Source organism: Peromyscus maniculatus, chromosome 11, assembly GCF_049852395.1.
Source record: "Peromyscus maniculatus bairdii isolate BWxNUB_F1_BW_parent chromosome 11, HU_Pman_BW_mat_3.1, whole genome shotgun sequence".
Classification (NCBI taxonomy): Eukaryota; Metazoa; Chordata; class Mammalia; order Rodentia; family Cricetidae; genus Peromyscus; species Peromyscus maniculatus.
Genome location: NC_134862.1, coordinates 72,933,238 through 72,954,414, shown reverse-complemented (window position 1 = coordinate 72,954,414; position 21,177 = coordinate 72,933,238). Strand labels below are relative to the sequence as shown.

At 38.6% G+C, this 21,177-nt stretch overlaps 1 protein-coding gene across 9 annotated transcripts in view; it reads right to left on the bottom strand.

Moving 5' to 3' along the window:
* Positions 1-3,536: 3,536 nt before the first annotated feature.
* Positions 3,537-21,177, bottom strand: part of Kifap3 (kinesin associated protein 3) — a 136,242-nt gene continuing 118,601 nt past the window's right edge. For 6 of the 9 annotated variants that reach the window (XM_042258451.2, XM_042258449.2, XM_042258452.2 and 3 more), the window contains one exon: positions 3,537-3,972. In XM_042258451.2, coding sequence (XP_042114385.1) covers positions 3,864-3,972 — 109 coding nt within the window. In that variant the 3' untranslated portion in view covers positions 3,537-3,863. Of the gene's footprint in view, positions 3,973-7,642; positions 7,712-21,177 lie in introns of all 9 variants that reach the window. The other 3 variants (XM_042258453.2, XM_076547873.1, XM_076547872.1) reach the window with 1 other exon arrangement.

Below are 21,177 nucleotides of genomic sequence, written 5' to 3'. Positions count from 1 at the left end.
GTTATTTGCAGGAAAATGGGTACAACTGAAGATAATCATATTAAATGAATTAAGCTGGTCTCAGACAAAAAACATTATTTTTATCTCATTTGTGGTTCTTAGATTTTTGTATGGATACATAAAACTATGTAATATGTCACAAAAGGAAAAGTGAAGTGATCTGGGCAACAAAGGGGATTGACAGGAGGAAGAGGGGGAGGTAAAAAAGATGAGGAGGAGGTGTGAGAGAAATACACTTCATGTCCAGTATATACTTGTCTAAACATTGAGACAAATAACTCAGAAAGCCTAGTGTAATTTGTTCATCTGTCAAATCTGGTTCTCGTCAACACATTTTGAATCTAAACATTTAGTTTTACATGCCTGACCTTTGTCATATTTCTTGCACATGTTTTGATTCTGTATTTGTTTCTTATACTATTTGAGATAGGTTTGTTTTAGAGTCTGTATACGGTGGAGGCTTTAAAATGCTCCCCCTTGTGACTAATTTTTCCACGGAAGCCTGTGCTTAGGTAGCCTGTTCTGAGAGAATGCTGAAACGTGGGTTGAAAGAACCTTCCCGTAGAAGGGGCTTGTGTTTGCTCCTTCCTGCCAGGCGCTCCAGAGCAGACAGCTCTAGGGACAGTGCACTTCTGAACTCTAAATTCAAAGAGATTTAGATGGAAGGTGAACGAATATTCAGTGTTGCATCCGACTTCTCAAGGGACGCATCTCCATTTTTATTAAAAGACCAGGTTGGATGGATGCCTCTAACAGGTCACAAAATTCTTATCCCTTCAATTACTTCTTGAGTTGCCAAAACTATGTCAGTCATCATTAGTTTCTTATGCATATATTTTTAGGAATAATCATTTTAATTTTGTTTTGTAGTTAATATTTATACCTGCCAACCAGCTTTCAAAGCCCATCAAATCACTTTGTGGGTTCTTCTTCCTGAAGCTAACTTTTCATTATGTAAAAAACAACACTTTTGTTATGGAAAGTAAATGGGGTCTACTTCCCACAATCCTTTTTTGTTGTTGTTATTTTTCAAGACAGGGTTTCTCTGTGTAGCCTTGGCTGTCCTGGAACTCACTTTGTAGAACAGGCTGGCCTTGAACTCAGATCTGCCTGCCTCTGCCGAGTGCCTAGCCTCCCTCAATCATTTTTAAGAATATCTACCTGCCTACCACTTGGGATACAAGTCAGTAGTAATGAGCTTGCCTACTATGTGCAAGGAACCCAGGTTAAATTCTTAGTATGGCAGAAGAAAAAATTAGGAGAAATAGATGAGATGAAGAAAAACTATTTTCTTCACAAAACACTAAAAAATTTATTCAAGTGAAGTGTTTTTGAGTTCTGAATCTGTCCACCCCTCAATAAAAACAAGCAAGTCTACAGTTCAGACTCTGCTCGCTTTAGTCACTCAACAGCTAAAGCCTGAAGACAGTTTGTTCTTTGAAGCATTTTATGTTTTCCTTTCCAAGCCATTTTAAAATTTAATTCAATTATTTGAGGACACAAGTCAGGTGGCATACATGCTAAGCCGATCTTAAACCACTCAGCTATATCCCCAGTTCATCTTTCTAAGATTCTTGTGGAAATTTTAATTTTTATCCCATAAGAAAATTTCTAGTATGTCACTAAACTAAGTATGACATTAATTAAAAAACAAAAACCAGCCAGGCGTTGGTGGCGCACGCCTTTAATCCCAGCACTCGGGAGGCAGAGCCAGGCAGATCTCTGTGAGTTCGAGGCCAGCCTGGGCTACCAAGTGAGTCCTAGGAAAGGCACAAAGCTACACAGAGAAACCCTGTCTCGAAAAACCAAAAACCAAAAACAACCTAGTGAGGCCAGGATATGACTTACTGTATGAATGGTATTTCTACAAGGGCCAAGTGCTGACCCTTTTTGTTCTCTGATAGACATAATAATTTAGATATTCTTTATTACTGATCTCATTGGCAAACTTTGATAAACAAGGGAATGCTAAACTAGCCAATGCCTGAGTGGAAAGATTATAATTTCTAAATCTGTGAAATCTTAAAACAATAAAAATATGTAAGAAAATTTGTGCATAGCATTCGAAACGTTATACATTTGGAATATTCTTCTAAGTGTATAAATATCACTTTAGTTTTGTGTACTTACACTGTGTATGTGATAAACAACAGGAAAGCATTTGTACAAGGGCTGCTATGTTGAAGACAAAGAGCCAGGTGTTATCACTGACTAAACACAGAAACAGGGTAAGTCATTTAATATCTCACTAATTTGAAACGGGTATGTATTTTACACTTCTTTATTTCATGTCTGACTTTGTGTAAGGGGTGCATATATACCATGGTGTATAGGTGAAGGTCAGCAGACGAATGTGCAGGAATTGGCTCTCTCCTCCAACCACGTGGGTCCTAGGACTTGAACTCAGGTCTTCTTGCTTGGTGGCAAGTGACTTTACTCATCCGGCCATCTCACTGGCTCTCACCTCAGATTGTTTGGTTTTAATTGTAAAAATGAGAGTTGGACAGTACTGATTCAAAATTTTCTGACATTAATATTTATTTTGTGGGGAAAAGGGAGACAAAGACAATAACTGCATGCTTCCAGAAAGATCAATTAGGTTGTGAGTTCACAAACATAACATCCAGATCATATACTAAAACAACATCCCAGGTCATATACTAAAACAACATCCAGATCATATACTACCTTAGAAGTAGCAGGTAAGAATACACCTGTTGGCTATCTTTACATTTTTAAGTGTTTGGTTTCTCAAGCACATGGACTGAATTGTTCCCAACGACCTTTCCAGCTCTAGTACTTTGTGCTAAATGTGTAAATTAAGGTAAAAGTATAGTTAGATCAGTGGGTCTTAAATTTAAAGGCAGAAAGCTTACCTTTGATTTGTGTTGTTTGGAAGCCTTGTGTTTCCTCGGTAGGAGGCAATCAAGAAACAAACTATGCTTACAATTAGCTCACTTGCTTGGTTTTTCAAGTAAATTTTCAACATTTTAAAATCAATGAATTACTTTCAAAAATCATTATTAATCACCATGACCCTCTCTACTTCCCATTACCCACTTCTAAAGTTAACAAAGAGAGAAAGAATCCTTTCCTTAATTTTCTTAGGTAAGGCAAAATAAATTAGCTTGTTCCCACCTTATATTGTACATTTCAGGAAAAAACAAAGCTTAGAAGCCCAGTGGTGCTCCTGCTACGTTCAGGGAGGTTGCCTAGTATTCTGCCATAGTTAAAGGGTCATGAATCCGGATCACTTAGGATTATAACAAATCACTTAAGGTTCAACACCACTTACAACATGTGTTCACCATTAGTTAAAAACTCATATTGTTAATAACCTTGGGAAAGAAGCTTCCAGACACAGCATGAAACAAAAGGCAGAATGAGGTTCATTTAAAATAAAATGTAAAGGTAGCACAGCTCATACAAAACACTAAGTTTATAAGTAGAAAGAGAAAGCAAAAAAAAAGTATTATATTCCATGTATATGAGTGGTTCCTATGAAACACAGAACATGAACACATGACTCTGGCTCATTCCTTTGCACGAATGCCATTTTTTAATAGAAATTAGTCACTTAATGTACATAATGTAGTATCTCTTTTTTCAGGCTAGTAGTTTCGCAACAGTCTCATGGGAAATGTTATTCTCCTCAAGATGTGTCTGGATGAGTGAATGCTGCAGCATCAATTGTATTTAACAGAAGATGTGAGGGTCAGAGTTAACTTGCAGCTAACAACATGGAGAAATAAGAAACACAGCCCCGCAGGAGTACCAACATGCATTATTAAGTCAAGATTCAAAGTTAACCCACACCATACAGATCTCTCCTAAGCTGAGGGTACACATGAAAAGGGGTGACTTTATCGAGACCCAAAGCCGTAGTAGTAAGGTTCATCAGGGCGGAATCCATAGGCGGTGGCAGGACGTCCAAGAATTCCCACTGGTTGGCCAAAGCCATCCATTCCGAGGCTGGAAAGAAAAGACAGGCAATAAGGTATTCTGTTTTTTAACCACACACATAAAGTGCAGGTCATCATCAGGGCCTCTGAATGTCACACTTCCAGGATTCCCCAACTGCCACAGTGATTTTTCAGAAATATTAATCTTTCTATTCCCATAGAAATGTAAATACTCAAATATCTACCTCTGATGATCTATATTCAAATATTAGAAACCTGTCAGGAGGGTCTGTTCCAAATAAAGTCGAAGACTCGATTGAAATAGTTTGAATTCACAAATTATCTATATATATGGCTCTTATGAAACAATATGAAAAATTCACATTCTGGCAGTGACCAGCACTACTCTGCTGGGAAATGATAACAGTGGCAAAGAGCTTTCTGACTGTTACAAGGTCTGTTTGTCTTGTGGAGATGGAGACTAACCCCTGTGAACAGGATATGCAGTCAGAGCATTAGCAGTGAACTCCCAAGGGATCTAAGTCATTTGAGCCTGCAGGACAAGATTGAGAGCTTCCCATAGCCTGCAAATCAGCCAGAGCTGACCTGGAAACCCTGAATGCTAAAGTATGTGTCTTTTCTCTTTAGTAAAAACAAGGCTATTGTAAGTGCCAGTTTATTCTATGCAAGAAAAGCCAAGGAGTTGCAAATACAGCCTGAAACACAGACACAGTTTACGCTTAATTTACAATATTCGTTTGCCTATGAATAAACTATTAAAGAAAATCTGTTCTACAAAGCATTTTAGCAAAGAGTTAATCAGCACTGCAGAGAAGGACAAAATGTGAACGTGCCAGGCAAATTTGGCAGCTTCAACATGCTCATGCACAGCTCATGCAGTGAATGCTGGTGAGCTCCATTTAAAGCTGAAGGAAATCATTTATAAGGTGGAAATGTAAGCTTTGAAAACAAAAAGCACACTTAAATGACAAGATTATTTGAGATTCTACTAAGCAGAATAATTTTCACCAACAAATGCCAATCTGATTAGAATACATATTCACATTTATATTAACTTCCTCTCACAAGGTAAGAAAGATTATATTGAACCACAATAGTAAGTATTAAAATGCTAACAGCACGTATGTTCAAGTGTTTGTACGTGTATCAGACCATATCTAGAGAGTAAGCGCTATGATGTAAGATGCATAAGAGTTACATATAAGACATGTGCTTCAAGTGAATCTACCTCTTGGCAAAGTAGAATTTGTATACCTTTCAGGTTAAGATTTATACTGAGTGATCCTGGACAAATAAAACTTCATGAAAAAGATGTATTTATAATTTATCAAAGCTAATTGCAAATTTTAAGTCTGTATTTTATTTTGCTCCATGGAGGAAATTAATCTTTGAGGTGAAGAGAAAATATTATTCTAGAGTTATCTTTACAGAGGGTAGGGGTTGAGAGTAATCAGAATGTATTATATACATGTATGAAACTGTTAAAGAATCCATTTAATTATTAAAAATGTTGTTTCAGAAATTAGTGGATTCAAAAAACTTCACAAGGTTCCCCTATTCACAGTTAGGAGAACGGTTGGCTGACGACCCTAAACACTAAGATAGCATATTCACGCATTTAGACAACTCTCCAACATGTAAGGGGAGATTACATAGCATTCCGTCCCCGTCTTTCGACTTGTCACTACACTTGGACACTCCTCAGAACCTCTTAAAAGGCCACGCTAATTCTGTGGTCATTTCTCAGTCTCCAATCTTTTCTGAGGTCTGGGAATCAGAGGCTTGCAGTAGACCACTGAACACTCAGAAAGCACTCCTGAAATGGACGCTCTCCAGACGGCTTCTAGAAATTCTACATAGAGGATGGCGATTGGCAGGGAGTTTCTCACTACCATGTGGGCAGCAGAAGCTGCCACAGTTCCTTTGCTGTCACTGGCCTGGACCAACACTAGGAACATCTCACCTTGTGGGCCAGTGGTCCCCACTAAGAGAGGGGACTTAGCGGATTCTCAGAAACCGAGACTTGTACATTCAAGTTGAATGACTGCTTTTCTGTATTTCTATGACGGATCAAACTCCTCATCGCTGCTTTCCTATGCGGTTTGTCAAGTGAATAAAGAAGATATTCAGACATGCCCATATGCTACACTTTTCACTATAAATGAAAAATTCCCATTTTCCCCTTTCTTTTCTGAATACACCAATTACACTGTCAATAAGACTCTATATCCCCAGGTAAGGGAAGGTAAGACTCGCCCTTAAGTGTGGAGCTTTTCAATCGCCCAGTGTTTAGGCCACTGTAGCGGGTTCCGTGCCTGCAGACAACAGTTCAGGGTACCTTGAGTGTATGGTACAATGTATAGGGCAGCATTTGGGCTTTTCAAGACCCCCTTTCCCCCAACCCAGGAAGAAAACTTGGAACTAAGTCTTAAAACTGGCTCTTTGTGACTTATCCTTCATATATCATAGATTAAGTATTTAAAGGACATTTAAACTATTCTAACCAGCTTGGAAAGTATTGTGATACTGTAGACCCTTGTGTAGTTATGGCCATCTTTTAAATTCAAGTAGTTGTGGAGCTACGGTTTTCTTCTTTAATCTCTTATTTGGGTTGTTCTAAAGCCGGGGGGAACAGAGCTTTCCATGATGCTAAAACTTAGAAACGTACTCTTTTGGAACACACGGACACTAATTCTACTTTCTTTCTTGATATAAGAATGTAGCATTATTAATGTGGACTGTGTCTCAGAACTAGGAGAGTCTAACACTAAGTATTTAAATGGAAATAGAGATATTTGGAGGTAAATATTTGGGATAAGTTCTGGAAGGGACAGAAATCATAAATACAGAGGGGCAGTGACGCAGTAAAACTTGTACCATTCTGACTCAGGAAGACTTGACACGGCATTAACAGGGACCTAGGAGCCCATGGAAACCAAGCTGTGACATTGACATCTGCTCTCACTGTGCCTGGCCACTGCTTTAGACAGCAGTTTGTAACATGGGGCTGCATATATGGGAATGGAACTGTGTCCTGCTTAGTGTGTCTCTGTGTGTACAAATTCTCTCTCTGCTACCCTGCTACCCTGAACCTATGGTAAACTTGTAAATCCTCCTATATTAGCATATAAAGCCCACAATACTACTTTTTCTTCACATGGCTATTTAGTGATACTTAATTTTTTTCCTTTAGTGTTAAGATAAAACATTTTCAGTCATTGAATTACCCAAACTCAGTATATTTTCTTGATAATATATAATTCTAGTCCAAAGAAAAAAGCTCTCTCTGATAATAAGATAACAAGGGATAGCAATGTCAACCAATCAACTTCTATAAAGTTATATACCCAAACAATGACTTTGGGGTACCTGGAGACGAAAATGGAAACAAATCTTTTAAAGTGAAAATTATACTTATAATTCAACAATAGTATAATATTAACCACTTAGAATTTGTTTCTATAAATCTACAGAGTTAACTGACACAGAGAAAGCTTGACGTCCGTCAATATCTATAGGACTTGAAACAAGTCCTCAAGCAGCATTCACTAAGATTCTAAACTTGTGATGATTCAGAGGGAAAACAAAATCTGAAAATGACATGTGACACTTTACATGCAGCACATTCCAAAGAAATGGCAGCCAGTAGGAATCCTTGGCACACTCAGGATTCTGCGCCACAGTCGACATTCCTGGAGAAAGGAGAGAAAGGCACCTACCTCAGGCTGTTTGTGAGGCTTAATTAGTGCATATTTGTAAAGCACTTTGAAATCCTTGGATGAAAAGTGCTGCATGAGTGAAAAGCATCATCATTATTTTACTCTAATTAGATCAAAGCAACACATGCTGTTTTCTTTGAAATTCCTAAGTCAGCAATGCAAGTACAAGCATGTAATAAATTTATTAGTGGACGTTACCATAGAAACACTTTGGATCCATTTTTCTTCTTTCATAAGCTCATAGGATCGAGGCTCTGAATTTTTTTGAAACAATCTTGTTTGCACTTCAATTCACAACACTCTTGATAGAGCTCACCTGGATCTTGTCTGGACTAGAAGTGGCGGTGCTTGGGACTCTGAGAAGGCAGTTCCCATGGGTGTGTAAGACTGCTAGAAAGTTCTTTATTACAGTCCTCCGAAACCCTATCCAAGTAGCCTTAGCATTACTCTCCACAACCATACATAAAGTCTAATTCTTTATGCACATCTCACCACTCTATTTATTCAACCATCAGGATACAATCTCCAATCTCTGCTGTTCATTTTTGTTTTCTAACTTTGATTTTCATGATTTACCTTAAAATAAAGAATATGAAGCTCTTACGATATTTATGATGTGGTTTGAAATTGCTAGAGCAGTGGAAAGCCATACTATCCTGAATGTACTCAATCTCATCTGAACCAAGTACAGCACACAGTGCAAACCTATCTCTGACTTTATTACTGTAACTAAACACCACTGACCTTAAAAAAATGTAAGGAGCTATTATGACAAAGTGGTGTATAAAAGACTGAGTATATAAGTGTATGTATAACTGTGCATATAGACAGACACACATCGAATTTTCACCTGCCACTACATTGGATATCATTTTTTATAGTCTGGGACTGTCTTTAGGGATTCTACAGTTTATTACATAGAATCTTTGGTATCAATATACTTATAAGTAGGGAATACTGACTTTTGGAATCACTCAGTTTTTGTAATTCACAGATAAAATTAAAGACAGGAGTTAATTTGGGATTGCCAAGTAAAAGAATTTAACAGAAAGTAGCTCTCATTGAAGGAGACATTTCCTGATTCCAGCGAACTGTATGGCATAGTCTGTTAACATTCTAGATGATTTCATTTTTATCAACTAAGCAGTGACCCAGTTCACTTCCTGTTGCCTGTTGATCAAGATGTAGGACTCTCAGCTTCTTTTCCAGCACCATGCCTTCCCACATGCTGCCATATCCCACCACGATAATAATAATAGACTAAACCTCTGAAAATGTAAGTCACCCCAATTAAATGTTTTCCTTTATAAGAGTTGCCATGGTCATGATGTCTCTTCACAGCAATAGAAACCTTCACTAAGACAGAAGTTGGTACCAGGAGTGAGGTATTGCTGTGGAAGGCCTGACCATGCTTGTGTTTGAAGGAGTATGAGCCAAGGGACTGTAGACTGGAAAAACAGTTGAACGAGACAGTGGGGCTGAGTGTGATCTGATGAACTGTGGGGCCTGGCTCAACAAGTTTCAGAGGAGAAGAATTTTAGTAGTGGCAGAGATCATTCTTGTGGTATTTTGGTGATGACTGTGGCTGCCCTTTGCCCTTGTCTGGAGAGTCTGCCTGAGGCTAAAGTGAAGAGAGTTGAATTATTTCTGTTGACAAATTTCAAAACAGTCTAGTATAGACTCTGTCATGTGGTTATTAGTGGTTACTCTAATGAAGATTTATAATGAAAAGGAGCAAGCTGAGCAAAAAAAAATAATAATAAAATAAAAAAATAAACAAATTGAGGAGAAAAGGAGCACCAGGATGTGGAATGGAGCTAAGTCCTGTGTTCAAGGAGATAAACAGATTAAGAAAAAGAAATAAAGGAGTGGTGACCTCAGGGCAAACAAGATCCTACTCAGTTAAGTTCCCAATTTGAGAAAAGGAATTAAGGAAGAGTTTAGAGCTGGGTGTGGTGGTGCACATCTTTAATCTCAGCAATCAGAAGGCAGAGGCTGGTGGGTCTCTGAGTTTGAAGCCAGCCTGGTCTACAGAGCAAGTTCCAGGACAGCCACGCTAAGGCAGTGAAGGAAGCCATGAAAAACAGAAAGCGGGTGAAGATGTAATTGAATATGAGGGCCATGTCCCAGCCCCAGTAAACAGCAGAACTTGGCAGCTTTGGCCATGTAGTTCTGTCTTTAGTCAAGGAGTGACTAAGGAAAGCTTCTAAGGCCAGGCATATGTCAGGGGTATCCCGGAATGGAGGCCTAGAGAGGCCATTGCATAAAGCTGTAAAGGTGAAGCCTGGATTGCCTTGGAAACCCCAAAATGCTGGAGCTGCCAGAGTCATGGAATACCTGCCAAGGAAAGGGGGTGGAGGCAGCCCAAGAGAAAGAAGTATGTTGCAGTCAACAAAGCTGAAAGGAGTTGGAGATGAGGAGAGCATTTTGACATCAGACATGGAGATGCAGGGTTTGTAGCTTGCCCATCTAGTTTTTGTTCTTGTTTCAGCCCAGTATTTCCTCACTATGCTTCCTTCCCTATGTTTTGGAACAGTAATGTGTATCCTGTGGCATTATATGTTGGAAGTATGTGATCTGTTTTTTTTATTTTGAATTTGTAGATTACAGTTAAGAGACTGCATGAATCTCAGAAGAGACTTTAACTTTGGACTTTAATATATTGTTGAGACTGAAGGGGCTTTGAAGTTGGACAAAATGCAACTATGATATTATTACAAGTTTATGGGGGCCAGGAGTGGAGTGTGGTAGTTTGAATGTAATTGTCCCCCATAAGCTCATAGGGAGTGGCACTATTAGGAGGTGTGGCCTTGTTGGAGGAAGTGTGTCACTGTGGAGGTGTGCTTTGAGGTCTCATATTGCTCAAGCCACTTCCAGTGATCCAGTTCACTTTTTGTTGCCTGCTGATCAAGATGAAGGACTCTCAGCTCCTTCTCCAGCACCATGTCTTCCTACATACTGTCATGTCCCACCATGAGGATAATGGACTAAACCTCTGAAATTGTGAATCACTCAATTAAATGTTTTCCTTTGTAAGAGTTGCCATGGTCATGGTGTCTCTTCACAGCAACAGCAACCCTAACTAAAAGAGTAGGACATTAAGTATTTAATATACCGGGAGTACATCTGTAATGCATGGCACTGTACTGCTCTAATGCCTGTACAGTAGGATTCTAAGTAATACAATGTGAGTGTGCCAGAGATACAGTACAGTTTCTTTGTGCCAGAGATACAGTACAGCAAATCTTTGAGGCTAGAAGGTCTTTACCCAAAACAGTCAAACTTTAAGGCATTTGCCGTTATATTTCTGTCATTTTATATTTTGGTTTTTGCTTCTTATATTAGAATGTCCATGGAGGGCTAAGGTTGTAATATTCTTTGACGTACATAAAGCATCTAGCATCGTATCTGACATGAACTGGACAAAGAGTATCAATGTATGAATGGATGAGTCTGGAGAGACAGGTAGGATTACACAGGTTAAGAGAGAGGTGGGGATGGCGTAGAGGCCTGAGCAAGACACTGCAGCAGCTAAAGAGTAGCAGTGTGTTCTGGTCAAATTCTTTAGTGTGTGATATGAGAAGCAGCAGGACTGCAGTGCAGGTCTAAAGTGTGAGTAGGACGAGATAGTACAACTCCACATGCCATACTAAGAACTGCATGGATTTTGAGAACTCTCAATAGTTGTAAAGAACAATAGTCTAATTCTGTTTTGGAACGTTATCTGTGGTAGGAAAGGGAGTTGGGGTGAACTCAAATGCACAGAAAACATTTAGGAGGTAATATAGCTGCCCAATTTGAAGAAGAAAGAGGCGTTATGCCAGCAGCCTCGTAAACAACAGTGAGAAAATTGTTACAATTGACAACAAAGGTTAACGTGTGTGTGAGAGAGAGTGAACACTCATTTGTAGAGGTCATAGGACTACTCATGGGAATGGTTCAGCTCTCTCCTACCTGTGGTCCTGGAAGCTAAACTTAGGTTGTTAGGTTTGGAAGCAAATGTCTTTAGCTGCAGAGGCATCTTGTTGGCCTATCTTTCCTCTTTTGAAAGGAGATTTTCACAAAACTTTACTAGATTAGATCTGAGAGCTAAGGGGGAGAATGTAAAAACTAGCTGACAGTTTAAAGACTACAGAAGAGCAGAATGAAAGAACTTTGCCCCACAGGTATAGGGAATGCTTAATGAAATAGCTGAAAGGCTGCTGTATTCCATGGGATGAAGTCAGACAGCCTGAGGGGCCAGTTATGCCATGTTTTTAAAATTACTGCTGCAGGAAGAGAAATGCAGGACCTAACACTTAACAAGGTGGTGTCTTACCAGGACCCCAATGTAATTTTTAGACAAGCCACTAGATGGCAAGCTTGTCTTGCCACTGTAAATGCACCACTAGTTTTAAAGCATAGCTTACGAATTCAAAGCGTATTTAACACTGATGGAGTGCAGTTTGTTTTGCATCCTCAGATAATAATGAATATCTTCATTTTATAAGTGAAACAGTCTAGTTCATAAAAACAACAAACACCCATTGTTGAATGTAAAATCTGTAACTGTGGGGGCCTAAAAATAAGTTGAAATAAAGGATGTCAATTGTCTTTGGCACTGAAAATTTAACTTGCATACTAAAGTACTATTTTTACAGCATAGTTTGAAAAACATCATGGAACCAACATCAGGAACATAGTGTTTTATAAGTTTACCTATAACACACATATGTTTTAGATTTCTCTAAGGTATTAGTGTTTTGGGTTTTTTACCCCCACCCCCAGACAGGGTTTTTCTGGTCCTGGAACTCACTTTGGAGACCAGGGTGACCTCAAACTAACAGAGATCCAACTACCTCTGCCTTTTGAGTGTTGAGATTAATAGTTATTGTTTTGAAATGGAATCATTGTGTCATTCAGGAAATAAAATCCAAGATCATAATTATGTAGTCTTTTGATGAGTCTGACATATGTATACACATACACAAAGATTACCTGTAATTTTACATTTACTTTTGTGTGCTGTATATACACATTTTTCTTTTATTACTAATAAAATAAAGCTTTATAGTTAATACTTGTTTTTTTTTCTTTTCTTTTTTTTATGTTTATTTCTATGTATGCCATGTGTACGTTCAGAGACCAGAAGAGGGTGTTGTATCTCGGGAGCTAGAGTTAAAGGCAGCTGTGACCTGACATGGGTGCTGGGGAACTGAACTCAGGCTGGAAGAGCAGCAATTGCTCTTCATTCACTCAGCCAGTCTGCAGTCCCATAAGGAATATTTTTTAATGAACACAAAGTAATTATTTGTTCTTAAAGGGCAAATTACATGAGTATTAGGAAGCTGGATTTAAATCACTTCTTTGGGATTCATTAAAATTTTTTGTTAATGACATCTGTCAGTTGTAAGGGGAAAATACTGTAGGGACAGATTCCTTCAGTTTAGTGCCTATGCTGATGCTTCAGATAAAAACTAATTTGTGCTAATGATGGGCATGTGCAAAACAGTCTCTAATTTATTCCAATTGGCCATGAAATTTCACTTCACTGACTCTCCTCTAATCTCAATTAATACTTGTCTTCATACACATGTAAAGCTACTGTTTCCTTCTGCAATATCTTGACCAGATTCATCAGGCAGATAAAGAATACCTCAAACTACCAAAGAGTAACAGACTGACTCCTGGGAGTCCTGACAAGCACACTGCCCAGCATGGAAGGCAGATGAAGGGACTTAGAGACTTGTCTCTTTACCATCACTGATGGTTTGATTTCACTAGCCCAGAGGAATGGCTAAAACTTGTCTGGGTAAGAGTGGATAGTCAACTATGCAGAAAATCACAAGCATTTCCATGTATGCAAGGGGTTTCTGAATTTCTATTTATTTGTCTATCTATATAGGAGGAACCCTTCCTTGTTGATCAAGCTTGCCATCTTACTGGAAATTTTTTTCTTCTTCTTTTATCTCTCTTTTGCATATTCAAGGAAAACATTTATAAATCTTGTATTGCTGTGACTTAACACTGGCTTTCTGCAGAGAACAACAGCTTGAAAGAAAGACTTGCATCTATTAAATGGCACTTCACTTTTCCTTATTTGTAGCGCAGGTACCTAAGCCTATAATGGTCTCTGGCCTTCTAGAGCAGTCTTTCAGTTAGGGTATACCATCTAGCTGTCTTTAACTACATGTCTTCAATTAAACAGGAGAAGTTCTTGAAACTGGCGGGTTCTATAATATCAAGCGATGCCTTGATTCCCAGCACTTAGCAAGTGGTTTAAATAACCTCTGTGCCAATAACCTGAGCCATTAGCACCTCTTAGATGTCACCGTTTGTCTGTTGCTGATTCTACATTTATATAATCTGTCATAACGCCTTTGTTCTCTTTAAGGTACAAAAATTACCGTTATAGGTTTCCAATAGAGAATATCATCTCAGTAGCAATGTTTTCTCAGTGATAGATTAACCATGCTGTCTGGTACTGAGTGAGTTAAATGTGAACACAACACTAATTACTATGTAATGCTAACCTTAGTTGCTGGTTCATTGTGAGACTCTTTAAAATATGAACTGTGTATTTTACCCCTATGCACTCTCTTAATGATTTGTTTTTTTAGACTGAAATCACTTCCAGCCATCAGTTATACTCTTGGTCTCTACATATGCACTTTTCCAAGCACAAATATTTCTTTTTCCTATTGCTCTGCCAGCCCTGTCAGAGCAAATTTCACTTTAAACTAAATGCTATGATACTTAAAACCTCTTGGATTACTTGGGCTGCTAGTGTGATCTATGACCTTCCAAGAATGACAGCTGAACTTTCCAATTTGCTTATACTGCTTGGGGAGCTAGAAAGCACATGCCAAAAAGGAAAATGTTTCTGATGTTGAACAGAGAGGAGAGTTCTTGTCGGAGGTGGGGGCAGGAGACTATTAAGTAATGAAAAATACTAATAAGAAATGAAAAGAAACTAAACATGCTGTAAAGTCGAATACCTCAAACATAATTCCAAAGTTAACACTAGCATTAAAATTCTCTAGCTGGACTAACTGGTTAAAATGTAAATAGTCATCTTTAGTTACTGTAATTTAAGCACCATGTAGAATCCTAGTTACGCTGCACTATTGGAGTAAGTCCTAGAAATGGAAAAGAATCTAAAATTATCCTGATTATTATCAAATAACCAGGCTATATCAATTTCCACTTTTCTTTATAAAATAGAAATTTGACATCTGAGAAAAATCCGAGGCACTCCAGCCATATAATATGCATGCATTCCCTGCTGACATACTACTCTCTTCAATAAGAAATTACTGTTAACTTCCTGTGAAAACTCACGGATCAACAATCCTGAAATAAGCAATACAGTTTGGGAACGTTTTCAGTATAGTTTTGAAACTTTTCTCTTTATACATCACATAAGACACAGAAGAATTCGTATCTTTAAAAAACTGCTCTACAATGTCATAAGATGTTTAACATACAGTTTCCAACTTATCTGAGAATATTCACCCTTTTCTTTCCTTTATTTTGCTAAGTAACAGACAAATCATGTCTGTTGATAAAAATCATAGCGGTTTGTAAGTAAAGACTTTTTGTAAATTTTAATTGTAAATATACAAAAAAAGCACTTTTGCCTTGTTAGGCTATTTTTTAACATGTATGTTGGGGGTATGACTGCTACTCTGCAGCTGCGAATTCAGCCATTTCAGCAGCAAGTACAGGTAAGCAAGAGAAACGCTTCGGAGTAGGCCTGCGAAGCAGCATCAAGCAGTTCTCTGCATTTCCTTTACAGGCTTCCTTAGCCCGCAACACCACACGGGGTTACAGCAGTGGTCTGTCCAAGGAGCTCAATCCATTTCTACTTAGGTTTAGATTAACTCCGAATGTTTGCTTACAAGTCTTCTGATAATAAAAGAGGACACTGCTCCACTGTCTTGGTTTAGAGTTAACTCCGAATGAATGTTTGGTTACAAGTCTTCTGATAATAAAAGAGGACACTGCTCCACTGTCTTCAAAGTACAGAGTTAAGCAAGCACTGTCCTTATGCCCCCCAAATGTGGTGTAGACAAGAATGACTGACACCCCATGACCATACCTTAAGTTATTCTCAAAGGCATATGGAGACACTGAAGACCCTTTTCTGTAGCAGTGATGCACATGACATTTTTCTTTTAGTTAAAAGGCTGGTAACTGAATTTATTGAATTCAGCAAAACTGAGAGATGAATTTGTTGACAATTCTTGAGCTTTATTAAAGTTAGTGAGGTACAGTGACTTCAAAACAAGAGTGTCTGGGTAAAAATTCTGCCTTTACCAATAAAATTAGTTTCAGTCTCTTTCTGTAACTTCCTAATTTCTTTCTTTGAAGAATAATGACTTTTACACTTTTATTTAGAGCACCACACTTTCAGGTCTCTTCCAACTCTAATCCATTCTTAAGTATATATTTGGTACTGTTTATATTTGGATTATAACTGCCATGTTATCTGAAAGGATGACAATGCATGTAAAAATGCTTGGGAAATTCTGGCTCCTACATACAATGTAGTAACAGTGAAGAGATACTCCACCACACGTGGCATGCCTCTTGCACATGCTTCCTGTTTGCCTTTACAAGGCTTCTACATAAGTCATGGAGATTTATGCCTATGCAGAGGCATGTTAATTATTGTTGCAGTAAAATAATGTCATGGCCAATAAGACTTTCCTTTTCCCATAGCAAGAGTAGACTGCTTGTATAAACTGGGTAATTCAATCAAACACTCAGATTCTACGTCATGATAAATGCAAATGTAGAACACCTTTAGGAAAACTGTGGGCAATATCTTACTCTACATCCCCTGGGCTCACATTAAAGGAGTAAATCAAGGGGGAATTTTTAGCTATTTCATGCAAATCCCTTCCCACACTGTACATCGACTTGTGCCCAGGCAACTGCTAGAGGTAGTTTCTTTAATCAGGAGTACAGAACATGAAAACACTTAGGGTGTAGTATTTTATTCCGTGGTATTTGCTGTCTGAGGTTGTAGAGAAGCCTGACAACCTGGGACTCACATGTAAGTTGGGCAAAGATGGGAATTGTTCAGGGGGATGGGAATGTGCTTCTCAGGTAACGGTCAGTTGTCCAAATGTACATGTAAGTATACCTAGATTAGTTGTTCCAAGCCTACAGGGCCAGGAACAGTGAGTGATTCTGGTAAAAATAACTCTGGTCCCTACTTGCTGATGATAAACAGCACCTCTTTTTCTCAGATGTTGGGGGAAAAAAAAGGTAAAAAGTGATAGTTTCTTTTTCTCCATGCAAAGAATGAGGTAAATGTACAATTAATTGTATACTACTTATAAAAGCCCTGAAAAAAATACATTTATTTCCTTCCCCGGTTACTCTTGTGGTACCTGGCACCATTTTTTTTTTTAAATTAGTTTCTCAATCATCATCTGGAAAGAAAACATTCTGAGCAACATCATTAAAAACAGCTCTGATAAAGCACAGTCACTACTATGTATCATAAAGCAGGTACAAGCTATTTTACATTCACAGAGGTATGATACAGTGCTGTCCTACACCTATAATACTAGAGGATACAATTGAAAAGGCATCATTTGAGACTTGATTCTACTTTTCCAGCAGCGCATAGCAAGACATAGGGCCAGAAACCTTTCTTTTTTTTTTTTTTTTTTTTTTTTTTTTTTTGGTTTTTTGAGACAGGGTTTCTCTGTGTAGCTTTGCACCTTTCCTGGAACTCACCTGGTAGCCTAGGCTCACAGAGATCCGCCTGCCTCTGCCTCCCGAGTGCTGGGATTAAAGGCATGCGCCACCACCGCCCGGCTCAGAAACCTTTCTTAAACAAACTTTTTTTTGAGACAGGGTCTCAGTATGTGGTCTTGGCCGGCCTCAAACTCACTGAGACCTGACTGCCTCTGCCTTTCATACTGATTTAACAGTGCTATTTCTTTGATGCTGAGGCCACCATCCAGGAGTTCATATATGTTACCACTGAACTACATTCCCAGACCTTGAAAAGATACCAATTTTAATTTACAGTTGCAGTTGGAATTTTACCTGCCTAGGCTCACAGAAGCCCCCTCTGTCCTTTCACAGCTGAGGGCTCTAAATCAGGCACTTGCCCCACAACCAACTCTGTCTTAAGGAAGCTTTGCCTTTACATCTGACAGTATGGTGGTTCTGGTTATAGATTGAAACCAAGCAAACCCTGAAAAGAAAAGAACTCCCCAAAAGGTGGGATGACCAATTTTAGATACAATTTCTTCCAAAGCTAAATAAGAATTTACAGGCTTGTGTATGATTATCCTTCATTATTTGAGACAGAATGTTGACTACACTCACAAAATTATTGATATGCTCCTATTTAAGGGTATTGAAAACAAACTACTTAAGATCTTTAACTTAGACGGCACAAGAAAGCATTTGTTAAGTCCCTGCAGTCTGAAACTAAACCATATATATATATAAACTTTGATTGAGAACCCAACATAGAAATTGTATATATACACATAGATATATAGGTATATATTTATAATTAGCTTGAATGGAAGCATAACATTTAGAAATTTACTATTTTAAAGTTACTTTCCTCAAGCAAAAATACAATGCAGCATTTGAAATACTTTCTATTCCAGCATGCCCAACTTGTCCCTCTGAAGCAGGTCTAAATTCTTATTCTTGGAGGCTCTGAGCAGCTGGGAGACAACAAATGTTTCGTGCTATACTTTGGAAACCCTGCATGCTACCTGATGCTCCTGTACTGGTAGACTATACAGGAACACAGTCCTCAGTTTATCCTTCTAACTACAGACATCTTCATTTTTAAATAACCACCATATTAGTGTATTTGCTTCTTTTTAAAAACCGAGAAACCTGACACATTCTAACAATTCTTTTGTAATATAAAATTCTTTAAATGAAACGTTTCAAGAATTCTTTAGTAACTAGGATGTTCAACTTTCTAAGCAGGCATGGTGACTCAGGCCTGAAGTCCCTGGAAGCAAGAGGAGGCAGACAAGGACTGTACACACATGATATCAGCTGTCTGTTGAGTTCCTTCCCAGCCATCCAGCATTATACTGTGAGACGCTGTCTCTAAACAAACAAATTCCGCTGTTTTTGTCATTTCTTCCCTTGGGAGAACGAGAGAGAGAGAGAGAGAGAGAGAGAGAGAGAGAGAGAGAGAGAGAGAGAGGAGGGAGGGAGGGAGGGAGGGAGGGAGGGAGGGAGGGAGGGAGGGAGGGAGGGGGGGGGGGAGGGAGGGAGGGAGGGAGGGAGGGAGGGAGGGAGGGAGAGAGAGAGAATCTATCTAAAGTGAAAAGTCTTTCTGAGTAAACCATTCCCTCATGAGATGGGAGGCATTAAAATCAACTTTTATATCAGTTTCCTTGATACTTTAATGCAACAGGCACCCCAAACCTCAGACTTTTCCAAATGACACAGCATAAGACATTGATGTGTTCTTAAAGAGGCATGTCTCTATTATAGAACCTCAAGCTGCAGTACGGTCAACTCTTTTTTTTGTTGTTGTTGTAAGAAACCATCTAAAAACTCTAGTGAATTATTGGAATATATAAGTACAAGATTTGCTTAAGCCTATAAAATTTAGGTTAGATTTGAGAAAGAATGTGATTCTTAGTCAAATAATGCACTTCTTATTTGCCACATTTGGTAACTGATTATTTTTCCCATGAGAAAATACTAAAGGCCTTTAATTCAGTAATAGCAGTTTAAAAAAAACAACAACAACTTGCATGCTCTTCAAAAACCAGGGGAAGGGTTTCAAGATTTTTCAGATGACCTAGCCCTCCTTTCTAAAGATAACTAATTCTATTTTCTATAAAATATGGTAAAATTTAAAAGCATTCAAAGTGTTTATTCTACTGGATATGTGCACACATACAGACTCTACTCAAGGATGAGAATAAGAGCGGGCAGGAAAAGGTAAAATTAATATCCAAATCCACATTCTTTTTTTTTTTTTTTTTTTTTGTGATATATATTTTTTTATTTTACAATACCATTCAGTTCTACATATCAGCCATGGGTTCCCCTATTCTCCCCCCTCCCACGCCCTCCCCTTACCCCCAGCCCACCCTCCATTCCCATCTCCTCCAGGACAAGTCCTCCCCCGAGGACTGTGATCCACTAGGTAGACTCAGTCCAGGGAGGTCCAGTCCCTTCCTCCCAGACTGAGCCAAGTGTCCCTGCATAAGTTCCTGGTTTCAAACAGCCAACTCATGGAATGAGCACAGGACTTGGTCCCACTGCCTAAATGCCTCCCAAACTGATCAAGCCAATCAACTGTCTCACCTATTCAGAGGGCCTGATCCAGCTGGGAGCCCCTCAGTCTTTGGTTCATAGTTCATGTGTTTCCATTCACCAAATCCACATTCTTAATACTGATTCCTTTTCTAGGCCTGATAACACCACTACCCTTTAAAAATGAACACAGTAGCTGGGTGGTGGTGGCACATGCCTTTAATCCCAGCACTTGAGAGGCAGAGCCAGGCGGATCTCTGTAAGTTTGAGGCCAGCCTAGTCTACAGAACGAGATCCAGGACAGGCACTTAAACCACACAGAGAAACCCTGTCTCGAAAAACCAACCAACCAAACAAACAAACAAAAAAACCCAAAAAACTAAACAAAACAAAACAAAACAAACAAACAAACAAACAAAAAACACAGTAAGAAAGTTAAAGAATAATCAACAGGGTCCTCAAACACATTATAAGTTATGCATTATACTAATATCTGCCCTTCTAAATCGTATCCAAATGCTTACCAATTAAACAGACCACAGATAAAAATTTAAATGATAAAACATTAAATGCATATCTTCACCTTAATTGTGTCTTATGTTGTATTCTTTTAGCTTTGAACACCATTACAGAAACGAAGTTAAAAGCACCTTAGAAATCACAGAAACAGCAACAACAGGACTCTGTAGGCACACGTGAGTTTCTAATGTACTAAACTTCTCCTTAACAGGAAAGAATAGATGAAGGGAAATGGGGTAGAATTTGTTTTTGTAGAATGTCTGCTATTTGACACCAGAGCTAATATATGCTTGCATAATATCCTTGATTATACCATCATTTCTGAGAAATACAACTTTAAAATACATGCTGCTGTTTCACCATGGATTCATAATACCTTGAACAGATATTCAGGGCAAGTAACCCCAAGATTTGACTACTTATGAAATTTATGTGATGCCTAAACACATTGTATTTCTCTTTCTGCATGAAAAACTATCTTCAAATAAATGGTATCTCCAGAAAAAATATGTATATATTTCAGACAGTGTCTCATGTAGCTTAGGCTGTCCTCCAATTTACTATGTAGTCCAGAATGACCTTGAACTTCCGTCTTTCTGCTTCTACCTCCAAAGTGCAGGGAGTACTGGAGATCAAACCCAGGGCATCCTGCCAGCACTCTACCTGCCGAGCTACAACCCTGGCACTTCCTCTGTAATTCTAAAAATTGGTTATAATTAACAAGACTGTTTCTTTCTAATGCTAATACTGTTTCTTTCATGGTC